Genomic DNA, 24,202 nt, shown 5'->3' on the forward strand with positions numbered 1-24,202 from the left:
ACTACTACTCCTTTTTGTGTCAAACTGGACAGACAATATCAAATGTCCAAAATGGTAAGCAATAGAAGAAGATATTTTGACTCTTTTTGTTGCTTCAGCATTTGTCAAGTGGCAACAAGACATTGGGCCCCCAGAAGAATGATATTCTTCTTTTTTTTAAAAAAAAAAATAACAATAATAATATAAACTTTTTTCATTTCTATTAAAATAATATTTATTTTCTCCTTTTATACAAAAATTTATAATTTTTTCTCAACCGAAATGCAAATTTTTAAATACTTGTCATTTTTTGGAACTATGTAAATCTAAATATACAAATATTGTCAGGTGCAAATTAAGTTGTTAATTCAACCATTTGTAAATCATATAGCATTCTATTAATTACTAATTATCATATAAGCTACAATTGATGAATTTGAATAACCATCATTTTGATGATAATTTATATTTAAAAAAATAAAAACTTATATTTATTAGTACAATATTTTTTAGTTTTTATTTTTTTTAGACGTGGGATAAATTTATATTTTCTTTTCCTAAAAGGGATAAGTTATATGCGAGAATGCATTACAAAGTATATTCAAATTAAATACATTCAACTTCAATTTGAAAATCAAAATTTAATTTACTTTTATAATAACTTGGCTTTGGTACTAAAATGGAATTTAAAGCTAAAGTTGGGAGGAATAAAAATGGGTTATTAGCTACCCAAAAAAAAAAAAGTGGATCCATCTAGCTAAGTATCATTTTCATCATCCCAACCGCTGGGACAAGAAAAGCCTTTGGAACAGTCTTACAGTTTATCTATATATAACACTTTTAACATCTTTTTCACTTCCTACAATTATTGACCTGATTTTTGGATTTACATATATGCACAAGATAATCAAGGAAAAGAAAAAAGGATTAGGTGCCAAAATAGTGTGACTAAAAAGTTGATGTGCGAAATTAGGGTAGGCGCATTTAAGCTCACCTCACCAAACTATTTCAATATTAGTAATGAGGCATGTACTTCCTGTAAACCCATTTTCAACATTGCCACCCACTTCAATTAAATGCTACCACTGCACACGGCCTCACTAACAGCCTACCCATGCAATCAAACATTGTTTTTTTAAAATAAAATAAAATAAATAATTCAAAACAACCTAAAATTGTCTAATTCTTAATTAAAAAAGTACATTGATAAAGTTAGTATTTTCTCTATGTTTGGATTCTCCACCAACAAATAAAAAAAATTTTGTGAATCCATTTTTTTATTAGATAATAATTCAAATTCAAATCCATATAAATAAAGTAAAATAAAATATGTATAATTATTTTATTTCTTTATTGATGCAAACCAAAAAACAAAAAAGAAAATAAAACATTTGTATTATAAGGAACAAAATATATATATATACATACATTATACATATGTGTGTTGAAAAAAAAAAAGGAAAAGAAAAGGATATGCATACATCAAAAAATGTTAGTTTTGAGATTATGTCAGCCTTAATTAACATTTTTCATATTTTATGTATAAAAGTGCAATGGATAACGATGATTTTGCAGGCATGTGAGGTCATTCAGTTATATATATATTAAACTTGGGATAGAGGGGTCACATGACATTGTCCATGCTTTCTTATTCACTGTTTCATATATTAATTAAATCTTTTTTTTTTTGGGTAATAATATTAATTAAATATTTGTTACGCTGGAATCGAATTAATTTTATATCCATTTAGGGTTAGGGTTAACCCCAAATGCCCAATTTGTTAATTTATTATCATGGACCTAAGTATATATGTTTGAAAATTGCCATTATAATAATAATAATAATAGCAAACTATGTTACCAACTGATATATATATATATATATAAATTTTCAAAAATTTCTTTAATATGCCCTTCAAGTTCACTGATGATGGTATGTATGACGGTCAGTATTTCTTTTTTTTTTTTTAAATAATCCAGAATTTGAAATTTCTTACCTCCACTATACATATATTAAAATATTAAAGAAAAAGTTATAAGAAGAATAAGCCTTCTATTTTATTTTATTTTATTATTATTTTTTTTTTTTTTTTTGGGGGTGAAGCATTAGAAGAACAAGCTTATCTATTGGATCTTATATGTAAATATTGAGTTTTTAGGCCTTATAAGTGAGTGCAGCACGCATGGAGAAGATACTCAAAAGCAATTATAAATCATATAAATGAGCCAAAAAGGAAAACAAAAGAGAGAAGCGTGAACGAAAGTGCCACTTACATGCACAGAAGCAATACAACACAAGTCCCTTTATATATTTTCCTTGGTAAAATTATATTACGTAAATAACAAAAAAATATTTCTATGACATTTCATATTTAAAAAAAATAAAAAAAATTACACCAACAAAACGGGCCAAGGGAAAACTCCAATTAGGCTTAGAGAATGAGAGTTATGGACAAGTGCAAGAGATGTTCCTTTTTGAATTGGAACAAATTTTATTTAGGCTTCCTCAATTTTATCATAATAACGTTTAGATTTTATATTTTTTAAAAATTATTATTAAATTTTATTTGGATTTTTTTATATATATCATAATAAATCTATTCGTTAATTTTTTAAATTAATTTTATATTCAAAGCTGAAAGAAATTTTAAATTTAGTAATTTATAATAGAATAATACTCTAAAAAATGTAATTATGACATTTAATTGTTGAAATTAACATAAACTTTCAATGATAAAAGCAAAGTTAAACAAACTTAAATAAATTTTCCCTTTTAAATCGGTTAGATCTCTCGTTCCCTTTTCATATCTATGGCTTTTTTTTTGTTAACCTTTTTTTCTTCATTGCTTCTGTATATATGCAATCAATAAACAGAGTATCTAAGAAATCCTTTTCTCGTTGGTTCAATGCTCTTAGATCGATATCAATGAGGATAAAATAGGCATGAATCTATTTATCTGTTAAATTTAGTATGTTTGTTATAGTTTACTTTCTGTACAATGTAATTTTATAATTTTAGAATTTTCCACAATTTGAATCACTTGAAATTGTACATCAAAATAAACATGAGTCATATGATGGAGAGATTTGACATCATTTTAATACATAGCTAATAAAACAAATATTTGTCTCACATATTCACCAAAAGAATCTCATATATTATATTTTATCATCTAGTTGTTAAATGGGATTGATTTAAGTAAAAGATTGTCAGTTCAAAATACGATAATATGGAATCATGGATCTTATACAAATACTACATGTCAAATATTTTTATCATGGATTTTGTAAATATATATTTATATATTTTTTCAAATCAAGTTTCAACCTTCAACTATGTATTCTCAATCTATTTATTTATTTATTTCCTTTCTATCATTGAACTAATTAAGCGTATAAATACAAATATTGATGTCTCCGTTCTACTGCTAATAATAGGACATTACCACACAACATAATCTCAACAATAACACTCAGGAAAATAGAGCTTTAAGTTTGAGTTTCAACGGGAAATTTAACCCTTATTAATAAAAAGAAATGTTTACACTAGTGACTAATTTTAAAATACATAAACAATCCTTACATTTAATAACATGTTGATTAATTTATTAAATTATCTATTTTATGATCTTCACAACTAAGTTGATGGGCAAAACTATAAGCGCATAGGATATTCTTTCTATAAAAACTATCTTATCTTTCATTCTTTGATTTCAGTGCAAGTATATCTCATCCGGTGCCAAAACTCACACATAGATAACTTATAAATCTTTCCAAACAGTAACCGAATTGAATAAATATTATATAAGAGGAGGATCAAAGTTAGATGTTGAGAGGTGGTAAAGCCTGACACTTTGCGACCCAAATATAAAATATTTTGTGCCCTTAATAAATAATTAATATATATATATACATATAAAATTGCCTGCAAATTTTTGATTCGGTTCTTGATTCATCCTCATCTTCTTGCCCAATGGCTTAATTAGTTTCCACGTGAGGTTGTTTTCTGTCTTTCGGAAAAAACGCAAAAAAGCCTGGTTCAATCCTCTGATTTCTTTTCTTTTGCCCTAAATTAAATAATTTTGTCTTCACCAAGAAAACAAAGTTAAATAATTTTGTTATTTTCAAAAAGAAGAAAAGATTTGGGCGGTGGTAAAGGATGTGTAGCCATAACCCTATACTCACTGCTCACCGTGTAGTCTCTATTTTGTCAAATTCGATGGATCTCAATTCAACCTGCTAATAAATATACTTTTTCCATCACTCTGTCTTATCAGTTCTGAAAATATGAGTTTCATAAATCAAAAAAGGCAAGCAAACTTTGGAGGAGGGACAACTTGCCCAAGAATCAGAGCTACCGCAATGACTTCTCTCCTGTTCCATAATGTCAAGAAAAAGATACACATATGGTGAGGGGACAGCCTATTATATAAGCTGCTAAAAAAAAAAAAAAAAGAGAATTCCTATTATATAAGCTGTTCACAAAAAATTAAAAAAGCCTATGATATAAGATATGTTATATATTAAAATAGAAAAAAAGGAAAAGAAAAAGAAAAAGAAGCTTGTTTTATAGGATAAACTGCATAAACTCTCATTTTAGTTTTAAACTTTTTCATATATATATTCCATTTTGAAAAATTGCATATAGTTACATTATAGTTTCGATTTTCTTTCACATATTTCCCTTATTTTAGTCAAACTTAAAAAGATGGTCAACACTGTTTAATTTTTTTATAACGATAAAAATACCCTTAATGTACCTAATATATAAAAAGTCAAAAATAAATATTATATCTCTTTATAAGTAAATTTGTTAAAAAATTCAAATATACTTTAAATTACCATTTGACCAAAAAAAAAAATGAAAACTAAAATTTGTTTATTTGTATATGTCAAGTTAAGGGCAAATTATGCAAACACTACTAAATTTTTTACTTTAATACTTATATTGAGGGTATTTGTGTTATTATTAAAGAAAAGAAAGAGAAAAAAAAACTTGCTAACCACCAAATTTCAAAGTTTGACCAAATAAAGAGGAGCATGTGAATGGAATTTAAACTATAAGGCAACTATTTGCAATTTATAAAAAATAGTGCCTATGAAAAACTTAAAACAAAAGAGGGAATTTGTATACTTTACCCTATTATATATAATTTATTAGCACTTGATTATTATTATTATTATTATACTCCCCAAAACAATACCTACTTCGTGAAAGAATATGGCCATAACTAATATGGTAAATTACACAAATTGATACTCCAGTTTCAAGTTTTTTCATATACACTCCTTAAAAAAAATAAAAATAAAAATAAAAAATGCACGTACTCCTTTTGTAATTTCATTTTTCTTTTACGAATTCCCATTTCCTCAGTGAAACTTTGAAGTTTGAAGGTCAACATGGTTCAAATGATAAAAATATCCTTAGTGTAAAATATAAAATGTACAAAAATATTTATTCCATCTCTCTAGAAGTTATTTTATAAATCCATTCATTTGTCAAAAATTAAAATAAACTAGATATAAATTGTCTCATATAAAAAATTTAACATTTAAATTTGTTTATTTGTATATGTAGATTTTGAGGGAAAATTATGTAAACCCTATTGAAATTTTTACTTTAATATCTAATATTAAGAGTATTCTCGTCATTATAAAAAGCTATAACTTGTTGACCACTAAATTTCAAAACCTAACCAAGATAAAGAGAGTATTTGAAAGAAAATTGACACCACAAAGTATGTACAATTTATTATTATTTTTTTAAAAAAAAGGATGTATTAGAAAAAATTTGCAACTAAAAGAGAAGTTTGTGTAATTTACCCTCACAAATATTATAAGTTTGTTTTGTTTGAATATTAATTTATACATGTACATGCTGTTGGTCGCTGCATGCAGTTAGGGTTTTCAAAACTATATATACATACACACACACACACACATCTATTTTTTCATTTTTGATAATAGAATATAATATGTCTATGACTATATATACATATATCTGTTAAAATTTACAGAAGAAAATATTTTGTTCATGTAGAATAATCCAATAGTATGATTAAAAAAGTAATACAATTATAAAAATCTTCGGAACCATAATATGAGTTCAAAATCTATCAATAACTATATATTTACATATATATTATATATTTACTATAATACAAATCCTCAGCAAGCCCCCAACATCCACCTCCCAAAAAAGTAAAAAGAAAATTAAAAATAAATATTTTTTTGCTGGTATAATTCCTCCCATGCCCCTTAAGTTGGCCTTTATTTCAACATGATCATCCATGGTTTCAAAAATATCAATTATACTGCTAAAGGAAATGTACCGAATGACGAAGATTAGATTGTGAATTCAAAATGTTTGAATGTACTTACTAATAACATGAAAGGTAGATGAAATTTTTTTCAAAACATATATATTTTTTAAATCAAAATGGATTTATACCTAATTTCAAAGGAGTTAAATGATGTTAACTTTTTCTTTTCTTTTCTCTTTTTTTTTTTTGGGCTTCAATTTGAGATACATACCACCATAGGGATTTCCGATTACAACATACTGCCTCAAGTTATTCGCTTGTATTAGCATCCGGAATTTTATTTTATTTTTTTGGTTCATCATTATTAGCATCTGGAATTTTGAGGAGTTCCATTAAGCCAATACCTGATTGGTTGGAACCAATATTTCAATATACTTGTGTGTATATCCGCTTATTTATTTTATTTTTTCCACAATCAAACCAATTCAAGTTTGACATGGTCTACATGACCCATTGAATAAATCCTTTTTTTATTTTTTTTTCTTTTTTGGATTTGTCTTAGTCTTATTGTATGTAAGCTCTAGGTATCGATCACAATGTTATTTTTGTTTTTTTACTTTTTGACATTATAAGCTTCATATATTATAGAAACCGTACAATTACAATCCCTATATATCTAAGTTGTTTGGGAGCATATATTTTTGCATGTGAGAGGGGCGGAGTTTGGAGCTTTTGATGCAACCAAATACCAGTTTGCGTCATTATCTAAACCTTCTACGTGATATCGACGTTCTAACTACAAAGAAATAGTACTTAAGGACTATAATTTCAATATTTATAAAAATAGGCCGCCCCATATATATATATATACTAATTTTCATACATTTTTCATCCAGGATAGTGGTAAAAACGAGTGTTTTTTTTTTTTTTTTTTAAATCATTGTTTTTCATAGGTACAATAGATGATGGATTTTTGAAAAATTATTTCTTTTACTACTATCCTGAACAAAAATCATATGGGATTTCTCATAGGAAAGACTTTTTCTTTCCTCTCTCTCTCTCTCTCTCTCTCTCTCTCTCTCTCTCTCTCTCTCTCTCTCTCTCTCTCTCTCTCTCTCTCTCTCTCTATATATATATATATATATATATATATGATAATTCTATAGCCAAAATGATCCTGATGCGAAATAAAAAAAAAAATATTTTTTGAAAAAAATATCACATTTTCTCTGCTTGTATGAAAAAAAAAAACGACATATTTTTTCAAAAAATATTGCATTTTTACTTGGTCCGCATCGGAACCTTCCAAACCATAGAATGATATATATACACATATATATGTCTAAACCTTTTTTATCTGCATATATATTAGGCAAGTGAAATTTCAAACATAGATTCTTTGTTAGTAAAAATAGTGGTTATGACATTATGCTATTCTTGTACCAACGATCTTTTTTCTTTTTTCTTTTTTTTTTTTTTGGCTGAAACTTGTACCAACGATCTTAAACATATGATTTTCACATCCTACAAGGATATATGCGATACATATGATTTTCACATCCTGCAAGGATATATGCCAAAAAAAAAAAAAAAAAAAAAAAAAAAAAAAAAAAAAAGAAGCTTACGGATTGAAGAAAAAGGAAAATGTTATGTACGACATATCAACAATTCAACGTGGGTGCAAAGCCCCTTTTTTAAGCTAGAAAGGTGTCAGCTGGCCTCTCTATGTTGGGCTTCGGTTTATAAGCCTTAGTTTGGTCTCGGAATCCTATTTTGGGCTACTATAAAGCCCAAATATAGAAAAATGTATCAATCTTGGAAACTAAAGATTCAGTATTAATCATATATTAGCGAGAGAGAGAGAGAGAGAGAAAAATGTAGCACTCAATCCTAGACTCTAGAGAATCAAAGATGATAGATCAGCTACTAATTCGCGAATCTGAAAAGTTGAAGACCTTCTACCACGTGGTTAGCCTCAATGGACACCAAAAATAAAAGAGAAAAAGAATGAAAATTAAAATAATAAAAAAAAATACGAACAAAGGAAAAGAAAAGGCTATAAAAAACGTAGAAAGTTTGTATATATATATATATACGTATATATATATATATACACAAACACATACACTCAGTGTTTTATCAAGTTTTCATATGATAAAGTTATAGTAAAAATTTATGAAATCAAACATATATATACATATACTCAGTCTTTTATCAAGTTTTCATATGATAAAGTTATACTAAAAATTTATGAAATCAAACCTACGAAATCAGTCTGACCTAACACAAGTGAAGCTGGATCATTCTGGATTATTCTAAAGGGTATCCTCATAGGAGGGATTTATATGGTTATTACAGATATCCTAACTTTCATTCCTTATGCATGACATAAGGAGTAATTTGGATCTAGCTAGCTGATCAATTACTAACAGCCACAAATTTCAAATAGCCTTACACGTCTTTATTTTTATTCAAATGTTTAATATCATCCTTCCATTAATTTGATTAATTTGCAATGTAAATTTCACTTAAATCCCATTCAGTTAATTAAACTTAGATTTCATGTTTATGAAAAATCATCACTTATTAATTTTTGATATCAAACCTGACCTTTTAGCGGAAGGAGAGCCTTTTTTTTTTTTAATGTAGTTTTATGATTAAACAATCTTGTGAAAATACAATTTTGGTTGGTAAAAAATAATGAATGTGTATGTTTGATAGATATACAAAATTAAAAGATGGTTAATAATAATTTTAAAAAGTATGAGATGTAAGTGTATTTAGAGCAAATAGAAAAACTAGTGATGGATATGTGTGTTTCAATACAATTTTGAAAATACATTTTTTGTTAGTAAAAAAATATGGATGTGCTGGTTTGGTATATATAGAAAATTTAAATGAGGTTAGTAATAATTTTGTAAAAACATGGGGTTAAATATAACTAGAGGGTAATCAAAGAAGTCTAAATGAAATTTACCTTTAATTATATGTGCATAATTACAATTTTTTTTAAGAAAAATTATATGGTGTGAATGCTAACGCCTTGAATCACAATTTTCATATTAAATGATTGAGGTAAATTACCATAAATTAATGGTTTTCCATATGTAAAATTAATCTGATCTAGTGTATGCAAGTCGGTAATTAATTATTATTGAAGTATATGAAACGCAGCCCAGAAATTAGACTCTTGCATTATATATTATTGCGTGCAACATTTCTATTAACTGTTTGTCAGATTTCAAACCGACCATACCTAACCACGAGACCAAAAAATAAACAAAAGAAAAAGAAAAAAGAAAAAGGAAAAAAAATCAGACAAAGTAAAACCCACCGCAGGATTATTCCGTTCTCTGTCGAAATTGCAAACAAATTAAACAAGGTTATTTACCAAAGAGGTTGAGCAACCATATCTCGCAGAAAAGCTTGAATTTTAAATAATCAAGTTTTTCTAACCCACTTTAATTTCTTCTTGCAAGTTTCCTGCGCCGCCAAAATGTCAGCCCCAAATTTCCATTTTCAGCCAAGAGAATCGAACGTTTTCTAACCTACTTAATTTCAGTTACGTATGACCAACAAATTACAGATTTTATTATTATTATTTTTATTTATTTTCGTTTTCATATTTACATTAACGGAGTTTTGGCCACATGATTAGAAGTGGCTCGTAAGCTAGCTATCTGGAATTGAGTCTTTCCATTTCTTTTCAAAAGTAGAAAACTTCCATCATCATCAATTTTCCGATGCAGGCCTGGGTCAAAAAAGTTAACATATATATATATATATATATATATGCACCATTCTCTCTTTTATCTGGAAATCCTATACAAATTTTAATCCAACATTCATCTTATTACCAATAATAGCGTGCCTAAAATTTTCATCTCGATACAAACTCTCTCTACATATTTTAATTTATGACTCACCAATGTTGCTGGAATGAGTCCTGGCTTATATACATTATTAGCTAGCTAGAAAGTTTCATGCCGTTTAGAATCTTGATTTCCTTAGAAGTAGTACAATCTAGTTTCTTCAAGGGTTTAAAATAGAAACCCAATTAAATGAATTAGCGCCTTATTGGATTTGATAGAAAAATACAAGAGAAGATGTCTAGTCTCATATTAATCAATATTGTGTAAACTCCATTAAAGAGATTTTCACTTAAATATTAATCATGACATGAAGTAGCAAGTAATTAAGCTTAATAACTAGTTTCAAAGTAGCAAGCACACACCCATAAATGAAGCTCATAATTGATAATTTCATATAAGATAAAGCGGACTATTTTTGCAGTAGACTATGTCTTAAGGGAGAACCATGCATATACATATTCCAATTTTCAAAAATATTTTTTCAACTTATAACGAGAGGTATAGATGTTCTAAATGTTAAAGTTTATCACATTTCTAAAATTTTTAATTTGAATCATTAATTAAGTTATAATTTAATATAACTTATTATATGATCATTTCGTACATCATAAATTAAAAGATATTTGAGAAGAATTCTATTAGAAATATTACATTACTATTAATAAAAGATAATATTTTTTAAAAATGATATAAATACAGATTATTAAAGATTAATAAGAGTGAAATTAAAAGGTAGAAAAGTTAAATCCTTATTTTTAAAAATCCTTGGAATGTTGAAATTTATTTTCTTTTCCTTTCATATGTTTATATTGCTGATTCAGTAGATAATAGACAATCCAAACGACAAGCTTATATTATCCTCTCGTGAATAAAACTCAATTTGAAAATAAAAATGTGTGTTTGGTAAGTGATAAAAATAAGTAAAAAGATGGCAGAATAAAAACAAAGAAAGTGTACTTTCAGATACCAAATATTTTTTCTCCGAAGCAAGATATATATTAGAAACGAAGAAAGTAAATTTAGTGCGTATCAGAACATATATATATATATATATACACATTTTTTTGTTTTTTTGGAGATTTCTTTGACCTTCAACATAGATATATATTATATATGAGACAACAAAAGACGACATTAAAGAGAAATTAGCTAGGAAAGGAAAAAGGAGGAGAGGAGTCCTATGCTAGAAGTATAGGACTGTACTTTTTATTTACGCAGTAAATGTCCCTGTTGACGAAATTACAAATTGCAAAACCTCATAAATCCAAAAAGGTAGTGGAAACCCAAAACAAAAAGGCAATACAACAACAATGACGCAGTTCATGCAACAACGTGGTAGCCATAGCCATGGCCATGGTACGTAAACTTTAGTAAAAGCTTTATATACATATTCACACTGTTTAATAACATCATCTATACGCTTTATCAAAAACATCATCATCTATACGCCAACAGTACCACACAAATACATATCAACGGTTAACCTAGAGCCTTCAGTTTGATGTACCGTTAGGTGTATACGTGGACTTCTTACAAACTTCCAAATGTTTTTTTAGAAAAGTTGTTGGGGTTAAGTAATCAATCTTTCTTTTATTTTACGTGGCGTATAATCTTTTTTTCTTCATAGATGTATCAACTCCATCCAAGAAAAAGAATATACATATGATCAAAAACACACACAAAAAAAAGAAAAAAAAAACATATATATATATATATATCTATGTATATATACATTATAGTATATAAAGAGGTAGTTGGCGAACTGATAAACTGCCATATTCCGACATTAGAGACCAGTCAAACCAAATAAGCGTCCTTAATCCGTTAGCCCTTATAACCCACACATAACCCTTTGAGATTTCACATCCTAAAAACACAGAAAAAAAAAAAGAAAAAAGAAAAAAGAAAAAATGGAAATCAGAACATTAATGGAGTCGGTTGTTTCGGAGCTCGAAGGCACGCTTCTGAAAGACCTCGACCCATTTTCATACTTCATGTTAGTAGCATTCGAGGCGTCGGGTTTGATCAGATTCGCCTTGTTGTTATCGTTGTGGCCGGTCATTCAGGTTTTGAAAATTATGGGATGCGAGGAAGCTGGGCTTAAGCTAATGATTTTCGTCGCTGTTTCTGGTCTCCGAGAATCGGAGATAGAATCGGTGGCTAGAGCCGTGTTGCCAAAGTTTTACATGGACGACATGGATATGGAAGCATGGAAAGTGTTCAGCTCGTTCGATAAGCGAGTTGTGGTGACGAAGACGCCGAGGATCATGGTTGAGAGGTTTGTGAAGGAGCATTTGAGAGCTGATGAAGTTTTCGGGAGCGAACTTGTTGTGAACCGGTTCGGGTTCGCAACTGGGTTTATAGAAGATGGTGATGATGTTGGTCAGAAAATATCTCAACGTGTGGCTAAGATGTTTGTGAATGAACCACCTTCAACTGGATTAGGACGTGCTTCATTGTCTTCTTCTTTTTTGTCTTTGTGCAAGGTGAGTAATTCGTTCCCTTCGTTATTAAACTTTCAAATCGGAAATCATAGCCACAGTGATAAAAAAACAAAATTTTAAATTCAAATTTTAATGATTGCAAGAAACATAATGCATATTCCAAATTAATTGGCATTTAGAAAAAATGTTATTTAGTTTTGATTGATGTGCAAATTTGTTTTATTGCATGTTGTGGTTCATTTTTTTTTTCATATTAGATATTTTCAATTTAAAAAAATAAATAAGAAATATTTAAATACACAAGTACAGAATTAGTATATATGCAGTGCAGCCATGATTATAAAGGGTATCAAACAGCATAACTTTTATATTTTAGGTTCAAAATTACCAAAATCCATCCTATGTTAGGGAAATTAAAAAAAATAAAATGCATTCATGAAAATCTATGGTTTGTTTTCAATCAATACCCAAAATTTCTATTATGTATATATATATAATAATAATAATAATAATAGTAATAATATATTTTTGAAGATAGATATCAATTTTAATCCATAATTTTCTATTAAACAAATATTAAAAAGGGATAATTATACTTTAATACCAAAATCATAATATTTTGTTTAGAGGGTTGTATAAGTTTTGAGACATTTCGATACCCTTACCATCAAAATATATACAAATAAATCTAAATTTATTAAAATTAATAAAAGCTGTCAAAAATTATACTTTAATATCTTGTAAAATTTCTTTGATATATATATATATATTAATTGTTTTCCAACTAAATTTAATAAAATAGACTAGTAGGCTAAAAAAAACTTAAAAACCAAAATAAATTCTAAAAATGCACCATTTAATCTAACCAAACAATACATATGTTTTTTTTTATATATATAAAATATGTATTTTTTATAAAAATTTTACTTTTCCAAAAAAAGATTACATTGTATTATAAAAATTACCTTATCACTTTTTTTTTTATATAGGTTTTTATGTTTATTTTACTTTATTTTGTATATCTATATTATGTAAATATTATTATTTATATTTTTTGAAAAAATTATAGTTGTATTTTTGAATGCTTTACTAATTTATTAAAAGCATAATAGTTTTCTATCGAATAAGTCTACAAAATTTTAAGTTTCTTTCCAAAATTTTAGTATGAAAAAATGTTGTAAACTTTGGAAAGAAACTTAAAATTTTATAAAATTTTTAAGAGATAATTATTATTCTTTTTTTTAAGTTAAAAAAAAACTGTTATTCTATTGATAAATTAGTAAAATATTAAAAAATACAAATATATTTTTCAAAAAATAAAAATAATAATATGTACATATTGTAGATATTCAAAATAAAATAAAATAAAAAACATAAAAACCTTTAAACATAAAGACCTTTAAAAATTTAGTGATCAAGTAATTTTTATAATATAATGTAATTTTATTTTGGAAAAGTACAATATTTATTAAAAAAAAAAGAGAAATACATATATGTTTTTTGGTTGGATTAAATGGTTAGTTTTTAGATTTATTTTGGTTTTAAGTTTGTTTAGTTTTACTAGTCTATTTTACAAAATTTAATTGGAAACAAATGGAAAACAAAATTTATAAAAAAAAATATAAGGTGCTAATTTTAAGAGATTAAGACCCATTTGTAATAATTTTAAAAAAAGAGATATCAGGATGTCCCAAAAAAAATTGTACAACCCTAAACAAAATAAAGTGTAGTTATCCCTAATAAAAATTTAATTGCCTCATTTTTTTTTTGTAATAAGTTTTTAAGTACTAGAAATGCTCTAAATCAACCACGTTGAGCTACATTTTCTTATAAATTAATATAAGTTTTTTTTTTTAAAATTTTTATTTTAATTTATTCACACACACATTCAATGTACCAATGACTTTGTGAACAGGAACAAAAACAGCCACCATTCACAACCAACAAAAACCATGATCACCAAGTTCTCCGACCACTGCCGGTGATCTTCCATGACGGCCGACTAGTGAAGCGGCCCACACCCTCCACAGCACTCCTCATCCTCCTATGGATTCCCTTAGGAATCATACTTGCATTTGTCCGCATCATCATCGGCTTGATTTTGCCAATGAGGGCCATTCCCTACGTTTCCCGTCTATTCGGCGGCAACGTTATCGTCAAAGGCAAACCGCCGCCGCCTGCCTCCAACGGCAATCCCGGTGTCCTCTTCGTTTGCACCCACCGAACCTTAATGGACCCCGTTGTCCTCTCCACCGTGCTCCGCCGTAGAATCCCAGCCGTCACTTACTCCATTTCTAGACTATCCGAAATCCTGTCACCAATCCCCACCGTCCGATTAACAAGAATCCGACACGTAGACGCCGAGAAGATCAAGAGACAATTATCCAAAGGAGACCTCGTCGTTTGTCCGGAAGGAACGACATGTCGTGAGCCATTCCTGTTGAGATTCAGCGCGCTTTTCGCTGAGCTGACCGACCGGATCGTTCCGGTGGCGATGAATTACAGGGTAGGGTTTTTCCATGCAACCACAGCTAGGGGTTGGAAAGGCTTGGACCCCATCTTCTTCTTTATGAACCCTAGGCCGATCTACGAGGTGACCTTCTTGAATCAGTTGCCTGCGGAAGCAACCTGTTCGGCCGGTAAAAGCCCTCATGACGTCGCGAACTACGTGCAGAGAATCTTGGCGTCCACGTTAGGGTTTGAGTGCACAAACTTCACCAGGAAGGACAAGTACAGAGTGCTTGCTGGGAATGATGGAACTGTCTCGTATATATCTTTTGTTGATCAGGTTAAGAAGGTTGTCAGCACTTTCAAGCCCTTCTTACACTAGCTAATTATTTTTCATTTTTATTTTTATTTTTGGATGATTTTTAATTCGGTGGTATATAAAAAAAATGAATATTTTATTATGGTGGTTGTAGTTTTGTAATTAAATGGATGGTGTTTGTATTCTTTAATTACCTTTTTCCTTTCTTTTTTTCACTTATTATTTGCTGGAATTGTCAAATAAATTGTATGAGAATGATTAATGTTGATAGGTCATGTTAATGTTGGTCATTCCAGTTGAATCAAGGAGAGTCATAATTGGCAATATTTTTCAAATATTATCTTATTAATTTTGTTAACAATTTGACTTTATATTGTTTTATTGTCTTTAGTTTTTGACTCTTAAATAGATAAATTAATCAATTAGGTTTCATCATCGATCAAACAAATCGAAGAATCTTTTCCCTGCCACACGTGCCACTCTCTTTCTGCCATATCGATCTTTCCTGAAAGGCCAAATTGTATTTAAACTATTTATATTAATATGTATTATAAATCTTTTATTCATAACTATTATTATTATTACTCTTGAATTTTAATTAAATGTATCACAATACGTTCGATATATATATTCACAAAATTATAAATAGTTATACATGTAACCCAAATCGTCTCAATTTACAATTGTATATATTAAAATAAACATAAACATATGTACCATCACCCCCTTATTACTTTGATCGGATAATATTATATCTAATAGTTACTAGATGAACATTTTAAATTCAATTTAAAAAAAAAAATGACCAAACCTAACTAAATAAATCCAATGAAATTCAATGGTTTGTTAACAGATCTTAGTATAATATTTTATCATGTCAATCCAATAAAAGTATGGTTATAGTTTTACTTAAAATATATATTTATATATATATATATATATTAATAAAAGTATGGTAATATATATGTTTTTTTTTTTTGGATTAAAACTGGAAATTCATAGAAATAAAAAAAAAAAACAATATAAAAGGTCTACTCAGGAGGTTTCTTTAGATATACTCTTTTGAAGTTAATAAAGTATGATTATATATATGTATAACATAAAGAATCATGTCTAAGAATAATTAATAAATTAAAACATATTGTGTGTTTAACGTGAAACTTTGTTGTGGGCAATATATATATAGATATATATATATTAAATGCCCCTAGTTTGCCTGCTATTTCACTGTTTAAAATAGCAATAGTTTGAAATAATTTTCCAAATCAAATGAATTTTTACATGTCATCACGTGGAATGTTGAGTTGTCCTTAATTATGATACAGATACATGTTTGGCTGTCACGGAGCAAAAATTCTATGCACCGAGACCACAGTAGGACACCTGGGATTGTACGGTTCCTATTTATAAAAATGAATAGGATCGTAAATTCTATATGTGGATCCCACTCATTTTATAAATAAAGATCATATAATCAAAAATCCATATGATTTTTTGTAGTTGCCAGGAAAATTATGGAAACCATGTAAATTGCAAAACACATTAACTACAATTAGCAGTTAGGATTCTTGACATAGCTCTGATTAGACCTTTTACATCCATAAACCTCCTCTTCCTTTTTTTCCTTTTTTTGTTTCCCACTTATTAATTGGTTTGATTTGGTGTACTGATGGCTAGACTATAAATAGAAAAGTTGATTTCCACAAAAAAAAAAAAAAAAAAAAAAAGAGAAAAAAATAGAAAAGTTGATAAACTCTGTTTGTCTATTTGTAGCCCCGATTTCTCTGTTCTCATTATTTTTTAACAATAATATTAGAATTATAAAATATTTATTAAATTTATTTATCCTTTATGGATGATATGATAAAATTTAATTGATTGTTATATTTTAATTAATTTATTTAATTAATAGTTTATTTTTTTATATTTAAATTATATAATTATATCAATCAATAATATTTAAACATATATCATTTGATAAATAAATAAATATTTTAATACCTATGATATTATTGATTTTTTAATTTGAAAATTAATTTTTTGTGGTAGCTTTGACAATTTTATTTCCCAGCCCATGCATGCTTCAAACAATAAACACTCTTTTCTTTTCTTTTTATTGGTTAAGGCTTACGTTTAACAATCCAACTCAACATACAGACATATTAGGACAACTAATTTCTGAACCATACCATGTTTGCAGTTTAGTCTTTTAACATTTTTCTAGTATTTTGGTCCTTAAACGTTAATATTTGTTATACTTTAGTCTTTAACCTATTTTAGTCTAATGTTTACTAGTTTTAAAGTGTATAATGCACTTGATTTGACGTGTACAGATCTTATGGAATTTTGTAATTTTGTTGTTTTCATGTTACAGTAAATGTACTGCATACTCCAAAATTGCTAAAAATCAAATTAAAAATAGTTCCAAAGATCAAAGTATAACAAAAATGACGTTCAATGATCAAGATGCCAAAAAAAAAAGAAGAAAAAAAGAAAAAAAAAAAAAAAGAAGAAGTTCAAAGATTAAAGCGCAAAGCATAATTCAGGAACTAATTGTATTAATAATTTTATTCTTTAAAACATAATTAAGATGAATTCAAATTGGGAATTACTAATTGGTTGCATGAAAAAAAAAAAAAAAAACAATGGCTTTGATATTGTACTGTCCCAAAGACTAATGTAGCATTAATTGTTTTATAAGTTTAATTGACTAAAAGTATATTGTTTGATTCTTTTTTTTTTTTTTTAATCATAATGACTTCTTTAAGTGCTTTATAAATTTTTTATACATAAGTAACATAACTATTGGCTATTAGGTAGGGAAAAACATACTAAATTTGTAACTTTAATCTTATATATGAAACTTGTTCAAATATTGAATTTACACGCAAGCGAGACTTTTATAAAATCAACTTTGTACAAAACATCGAGTGATTAAGTTGAAAAGGAAAACAAAAATTTGACTTTTGGCGGTCTAATTAGCTGCCTCCTGTTGACTAGCTAAAGATTAATTAAGTACTATTCAATTGCTATTATTAATTTCTTGTATAGTCCATATATAAGGTATATACCTATGTGCTGCATGACAAAAGGGATTAACCGGAAACCGGTGTTTGTTTTCCTTGCTTAATGTATACATGGATTGACTAATTTCCAATTCCAAGGCCTTTAGTGTCGATAAGCGTTTATACAGTTACGGGAGGTTGATTCTCTATTGGATCCATAAAATATGTTAACATGTTCAATATTGTAAGATCAACCGGCTATGTTATGTGTACACATGTACCCTCTACCAATGTCCAGCTAAGATATGATTTACTTATAACCATTTTTATAATTAAAAAAAAAAACAAAAACATGAAAATAAATATTAAGACCCCTAATATATATATATATATATATATATTGTTTTTGTAGGCAATAGCCACATGATCTTTAAAATAATAATAATTAATTGTTATAAAATTTATACTATATATATTTTATTCTTTGTTTAATTTAGAGTGATTCCATTTACAAATATATTTGCACTGTTGGAATTAACTATTTCCTAATAGAGATTAATATTATGTTTAATCAAAAAAGCTCAAATCCTCGTGATCAGCCCATAAAGACCCTATGAAAATATAATTTTGACATATATAAATTATATCAATTCATAATATTTAATAGGACAAAATGCAAAAAATAAAAAATAAAAAAAAATAATGCAGGTTAGTACATTTTATTTTCATACTTATCAATTTGGGATTGTAAAAAAAAAAAAAAATGGATAGATAATACTTTTTATAATCCAAACCGTTAAACTTAAATAATTCCTATTAAAAAATTGATAATGTGATACTAAAGTGAAAAAAAAAATATTTTTTTTTATAATTTCATATTTTTTAGAAATTTTTTTGAGAAAAAGACAGTTTAAGAAAATAATGAAAAGCAAAAGAAATGAGGAGATAATTTGGATTAGAAAACAAAAATAGAAATAATAGAAATATATTGGAAAATAATTAATAGATATAAATAATTAATAAATATAAATAATTGAAAAATAGAAATTTTAATTATTTAAATAATTAAAAAAAAAATCAGTTTTGTCCCCTCTTCTTTCTTCTTTGTCCTCCTCCATCCGATTCTCTCCTTCATCCTTCATTTTTATTTTTCTGATTTCCAAATAATGGAGCAACAGAGCAACACGATTTTGCAAAGATCTATAAACAGGAGTTCATTAATCTTTAGATGAAACTTAAACAGGGGCGAAATCAGTCCACACGATTTTGCAAGATAACACTGCAGGTTCAAATTGTGAAATCGAGCTCCAAAAATGACATGATTCCAACACTGAAGAAGGGCAAAGGATTTTGACGATTTTTGGGTAGAGATGCTGATGGTTTTCCGGCGCTGTGGGGCTTGATTTTGCCCTTGGTTTAGCTCCATTTTGGGATAAAATTGTTGCCTAGTTCATCACTAAATCATGGAGGCTTCTTCTTCATCTTCTCTCTTCTTGCAATCTAGCAACAACAACAAAAAAAAAAGAAAGAAACTTTGAAGAGAAATTGCAACCCATTTTCAAACATACCCATTTCGCTGCAAATTAATGGCGATAATGAGAGAAAAAGAGAAGGAAGAGTGGTGAAGAGAAATTTGGGTGAAGAAGGTTGAGAAAGAGAGAGAGAGACGCTGTGAGACAGAGTAAGGGAGTAAACAAATAATGGAAATTAGGAAACAGAAAAACAATATTGATTATTAATATTATAATATTTAATCTTAAATTAAAATTTAAATCTTAATTTAAATTTATTAACTAAAAAAAGCTTTATTTGACTGTCAATTATTTTTTTCTTGTTTGCCAAATATATGTTTTCTTCCTAAAAAATGAGGGAGAATATATGTTTTTCTTGTTCACCAATATATTTAGAATTTTATTTTAACATTTTAAATTAAAATTAAAAATATTTTTTTGAAACAAAAAATTAAACATAAAAGAATTAAAAATTAGACATAAAAATGTTAATTTTATTTTAAAATTAAAATTAAAATGTTAATTAGGCATAAAAATTAGATTAAAAATGTATATTCAATTTTTAGACTATTTTTCTTTAAAATTTTCTCTAAAAAACACGAAATTATAAAAAAATTATTTTATTTGTTACACAAATATCACATGATCAATTTTTTTACAGAAATTGTTTATTTTTAATGATTTTGATAATAAAGAATATTATCTGTCAAAATTTTGTTTATAAACCCCAAACTCAAAATGCATAAAAATAAAAAAATATTAATATGTATGTTGTCCTGTTTAATATGATCCATTATTTAAACATCACACAGAATTGGAGAAAGAAAAAGATCATTGTGGTCAAAATGACAAAGAGAATTATTCATGACTACAAATAAATTAAATAAATATTATTGTTAAAAGTAAAGAAAAAGAAAAAGCAAGGGGTGCTAAGAATGGAATGAAATGATAGGTATATGTAAGGAGGTTTATGTGAGTGGGGAATCTTAAAGCTTTTTAATACGCGTAAAAGTAGTAAAGTTGTGAAAAGAGAAGACTAGACTTCAAAAAGAAAAGCCGTGACTGATGACCGATGAAGTATGTATGGCGTTAAAGAATAAATGTGTCTCCAATTGCTTTCATGCACCTCAAACTCTTTATCTCTCTCTCTCTCTCTCTCTGCGCTACTGGTGTGAGTTTCATGTGCATTTATGCACTTCTCTCTCTCTCTCTCTCTCTCTCGCTCTATGTATATATATATATATATATATTAGGTCTAGATTAGATTCACTACTGGTGTGAGTTTCATGTGAATTTATGCACTTCTCTCTCTCTCTCTGTCTCTCTCGATGTATATATACGTCTTAGGTCCCTATTAGATTCCCGTTGTTTAAAAGCTTAAAAGGCTCAAACACTTATAGTTCTGTTTTTTTGATAACTTTCCTCTTTTATTTTTTATTTTTAAAATATTTTTTTGTGTAGTTGTATTTAAAATTTTTTGAATCTCTAATTCTAATATTAAATTGAATTATTATTATTTTTTTAAATTTAAGCGAATGAAAAATAAATTTATATTTCGTTTATATTTTTTTCTCTAATAAATAATAATTTTTCTAAAAATTTATGAAAAAGTAGAAACAAAAGCAAAATATATATCAAACAATTTTAATCATATTCTTTTATCTTTTTAAGTGATTACAATAATTTTTTAATTTTAAAAGATTTATAATAAGTTATGGTCTTAAATATGTGGATGTGAAGGGTATATAACTATATGCCAACCTCACTCGTTGTACAATACATACTCAAGTAAGCCATTTAAATGCACTCCAACAATAGAAATTAAGGCTACCATTGGAAATATTGAAAACCATGGGAAATCATGACTATTCTATTTATATATTTTTCAAAGTTAGTAATATATAATATTTTGTTTTCTAAATTTTATATTTCATGCAAATCTGCCCCAAAAAACTAAACATAATTGTACCATATATACTTCTGGTACTCTAGTTGTTAAAGAAAAAAAACATAGCCTTGCTTTATTTTCGGAAACAAGTTCAGTGACAAACTAGTTGGAAAAGAAGTACCCAATATTCCATACTCCATGGTCCATACATGCACAAGCCAACCAAAAATAAATAAAACAAAACAAAAACAAAACCAAGGTTACAGTTCCAAAATTAACAACCTATCAATTCACTTGGTAATGAAAACAAGCCCCTAAACATTAATTAACTAACAAATTATCAATCCTATTTGGAACATTTTCTTAAAAAAATGAATACCTCAAGACAGGCCAAGACATACATTTTTTTTTTATTGGTACCTTTGGCCAAGACATATATACTTGCTCTTTTGGAACCTATATGTATGTATCTGTATTGAGTGCTGGACAAGCTGTATATTTTGAATTATATTTAACGTGATTAAAATTTTAAAAAAGTAAATTGAATTAATTATTAATTACAAAAATCTCTACTTTCTTTCTTAATTTCATTTTAACAACACGAAGATGAATATTTATTCCTTTGGACCATCCAACTGAAAATGTCATATTATATAAATGTAGATTCAGAAATGAGTTAATTTCTTAAAAGTTCTTTGTATAAACATTATTATTTGAATTTGTATCTAAATTTTTTTAAAAAAAAAATTCCGCATATGGAAATATTATCTATTGATTATATAATACTATGAACCCAAACTTACATTTGAAGATTAGATATTATGAAAAGAATTTCAAATTCTGAAAAAAAAGAATAAAAAAAAGTAAATTTTTCTATATGTAAAAAGTAAATGAAATCATCAAATCCAGGCTAATAAAACAAGTTGTGTCATTAATAATATTCGTATTTGGATAATCAAAATCTGGTGAGTATAATTTTATTATAATTAATTCTTCAAAAAAAAATATAATAATTTAAATCAAAGGAACTGCTTAATTAATTTTTTACCACCGAAATAAATTTGTTTGATAGTATGATTAGTCATCACTTACGTATTAAACAACAAAATTATCGAAATATTTTGAATTCCATATAAAGGTTAGAAAAAACTGACGGTCGGTTTGTTCATACTCCATACATTAATAATTAATGATACGTACGAAACACATTATACTTCTTACTAATAATTTAAATATAATACATATTACATAAAAATAAAAAATAAAAAAGAAAGAAAGATTAACACTAATTTACAAGTTGCAAATGCAGCCTGCAGTCGCAACATTCATAATTAATTATTGCTATCTGACCTTCGTCAAATCTCGGCATTGAGGGCTGAAATCAAGGAGACACCAATCAGGTTCTATTTTTTATTTTATTTTTACTTTTCAAAAAATTGGTATTTTTTTGGGAAAAGAAAATTGAAGTAAATGAACCAAACGCGGCCATGGGTAGCAAGAGAGATGAGCGAGTGATGACGTGTCAGAGGTAAGGTGGTCCACGTCCAGCTCGCTTGAAACATGACTCGGCTCGTAAGAGTGCCACGTCGTGATCCCGACCCCACCGATGTATGATTTGTAAATATGCTGGTCTACAGCTATGTAATGAACAAACATTATTCCATATAATTTTATGTGGCTTACTTTTTTTTTTTTTTTTTCCTCCTTTATATATATATTTTATCCAATTAGATTATTGGATGTAGACATTTTAGCTTGGGTTTGTTGGGCATCTCTCTCATTTGTAGGTATAAATACAAAAATTCCAGCTCATTCTTCCACTTCTCATCCCTTACATCTTGTTATCCAATTATTAAAAAGAACGTAACTTTTTTTTTTTAATTATAAAACATTTCATGTTTTTTTAGAAGTGTTATAAATTAACACCAAATTGTTTATAAACTTGTTGATTAATTGACATGAAAAAGTAATGTGTCATCTTTATATTTTTAAAAAATAATCTAAATTAAATATGAAATATGAACTTTAAATTTAATTTAATCCAATACAATAACGAAAATATTTTGCCGTGGATAAACAACATGTACCTATAACATTATTGTTGTCCTTTTTATGATGAGAGATTTAATTCTTTGATCTCCTATATTTTACAACACAATGTGTTTTAGTTGATTGTTTTGTGATGATTCATCCAAGTGTGTTAGAAGTTTTTATCCATTTTAGATGAAAAATAAATTTTATAAAATGATTATTTTTTAAGATTAAAAATCATTATTCCCACCATGAGAGTTGAAACCACCCTGCTTACATAATTACAATTTATATTATGTCTGGAAACATAATCATATATATGAAGAACTCTTACCATTTTTATTATAAAAAAAAAAAATCTCCGTTATTTGTCTTCAAAAATTTGAGTAAATGATCCGAGCAAAAAAAGAATAAAACGAATTAATATAATGTCTTTATTTGC

General features: G+C 27.2%; 1 protein-coding gene across 1 annotated transcript; it reads left to right on the plus strand.

Annotated features, from left to right (window-relative positions):
- The first annotated feature begins 11,226 nt into the window (after positions 1-11,226).
- Positions 11,227-15,660, plus strand: LOC107413407 (glycerol-3-phosphate acyltransferase 5). The gene is made up of 2 exons (XM_016021347.4): positions 11,227-12,600; positions 14,474-15,660. The coding sequence occupies exons 1-2, from the start codon at positions 12,025-12,027 to the stop codon at positions 15,386-15,388; spliced, it is 1,491 nt and encodes a 496-aa protein (XP_015876833.2). The 5' UTR covers positions 11,227-12,024; the 3' UTR covers positions 15,389-15,660.
- Positions 15,661-24,202: the final 8,542 nt, after the last annotated feature.

The sequence above is a fragment of the Ziziphus jujuba genome, chromosome 8 (assembly GCF_031755915.1).
Source record: "Ziziphus jujuba cultivar Dongzao chromosome 8, ASM3175591v1".
Lineage (NCBI taxonomy): Eukaryota > Viridiplantae > Streptophyta > Magnoliopsida > Rosales > Rhamnaceae > Ziziphus > Ziziphus jujuba.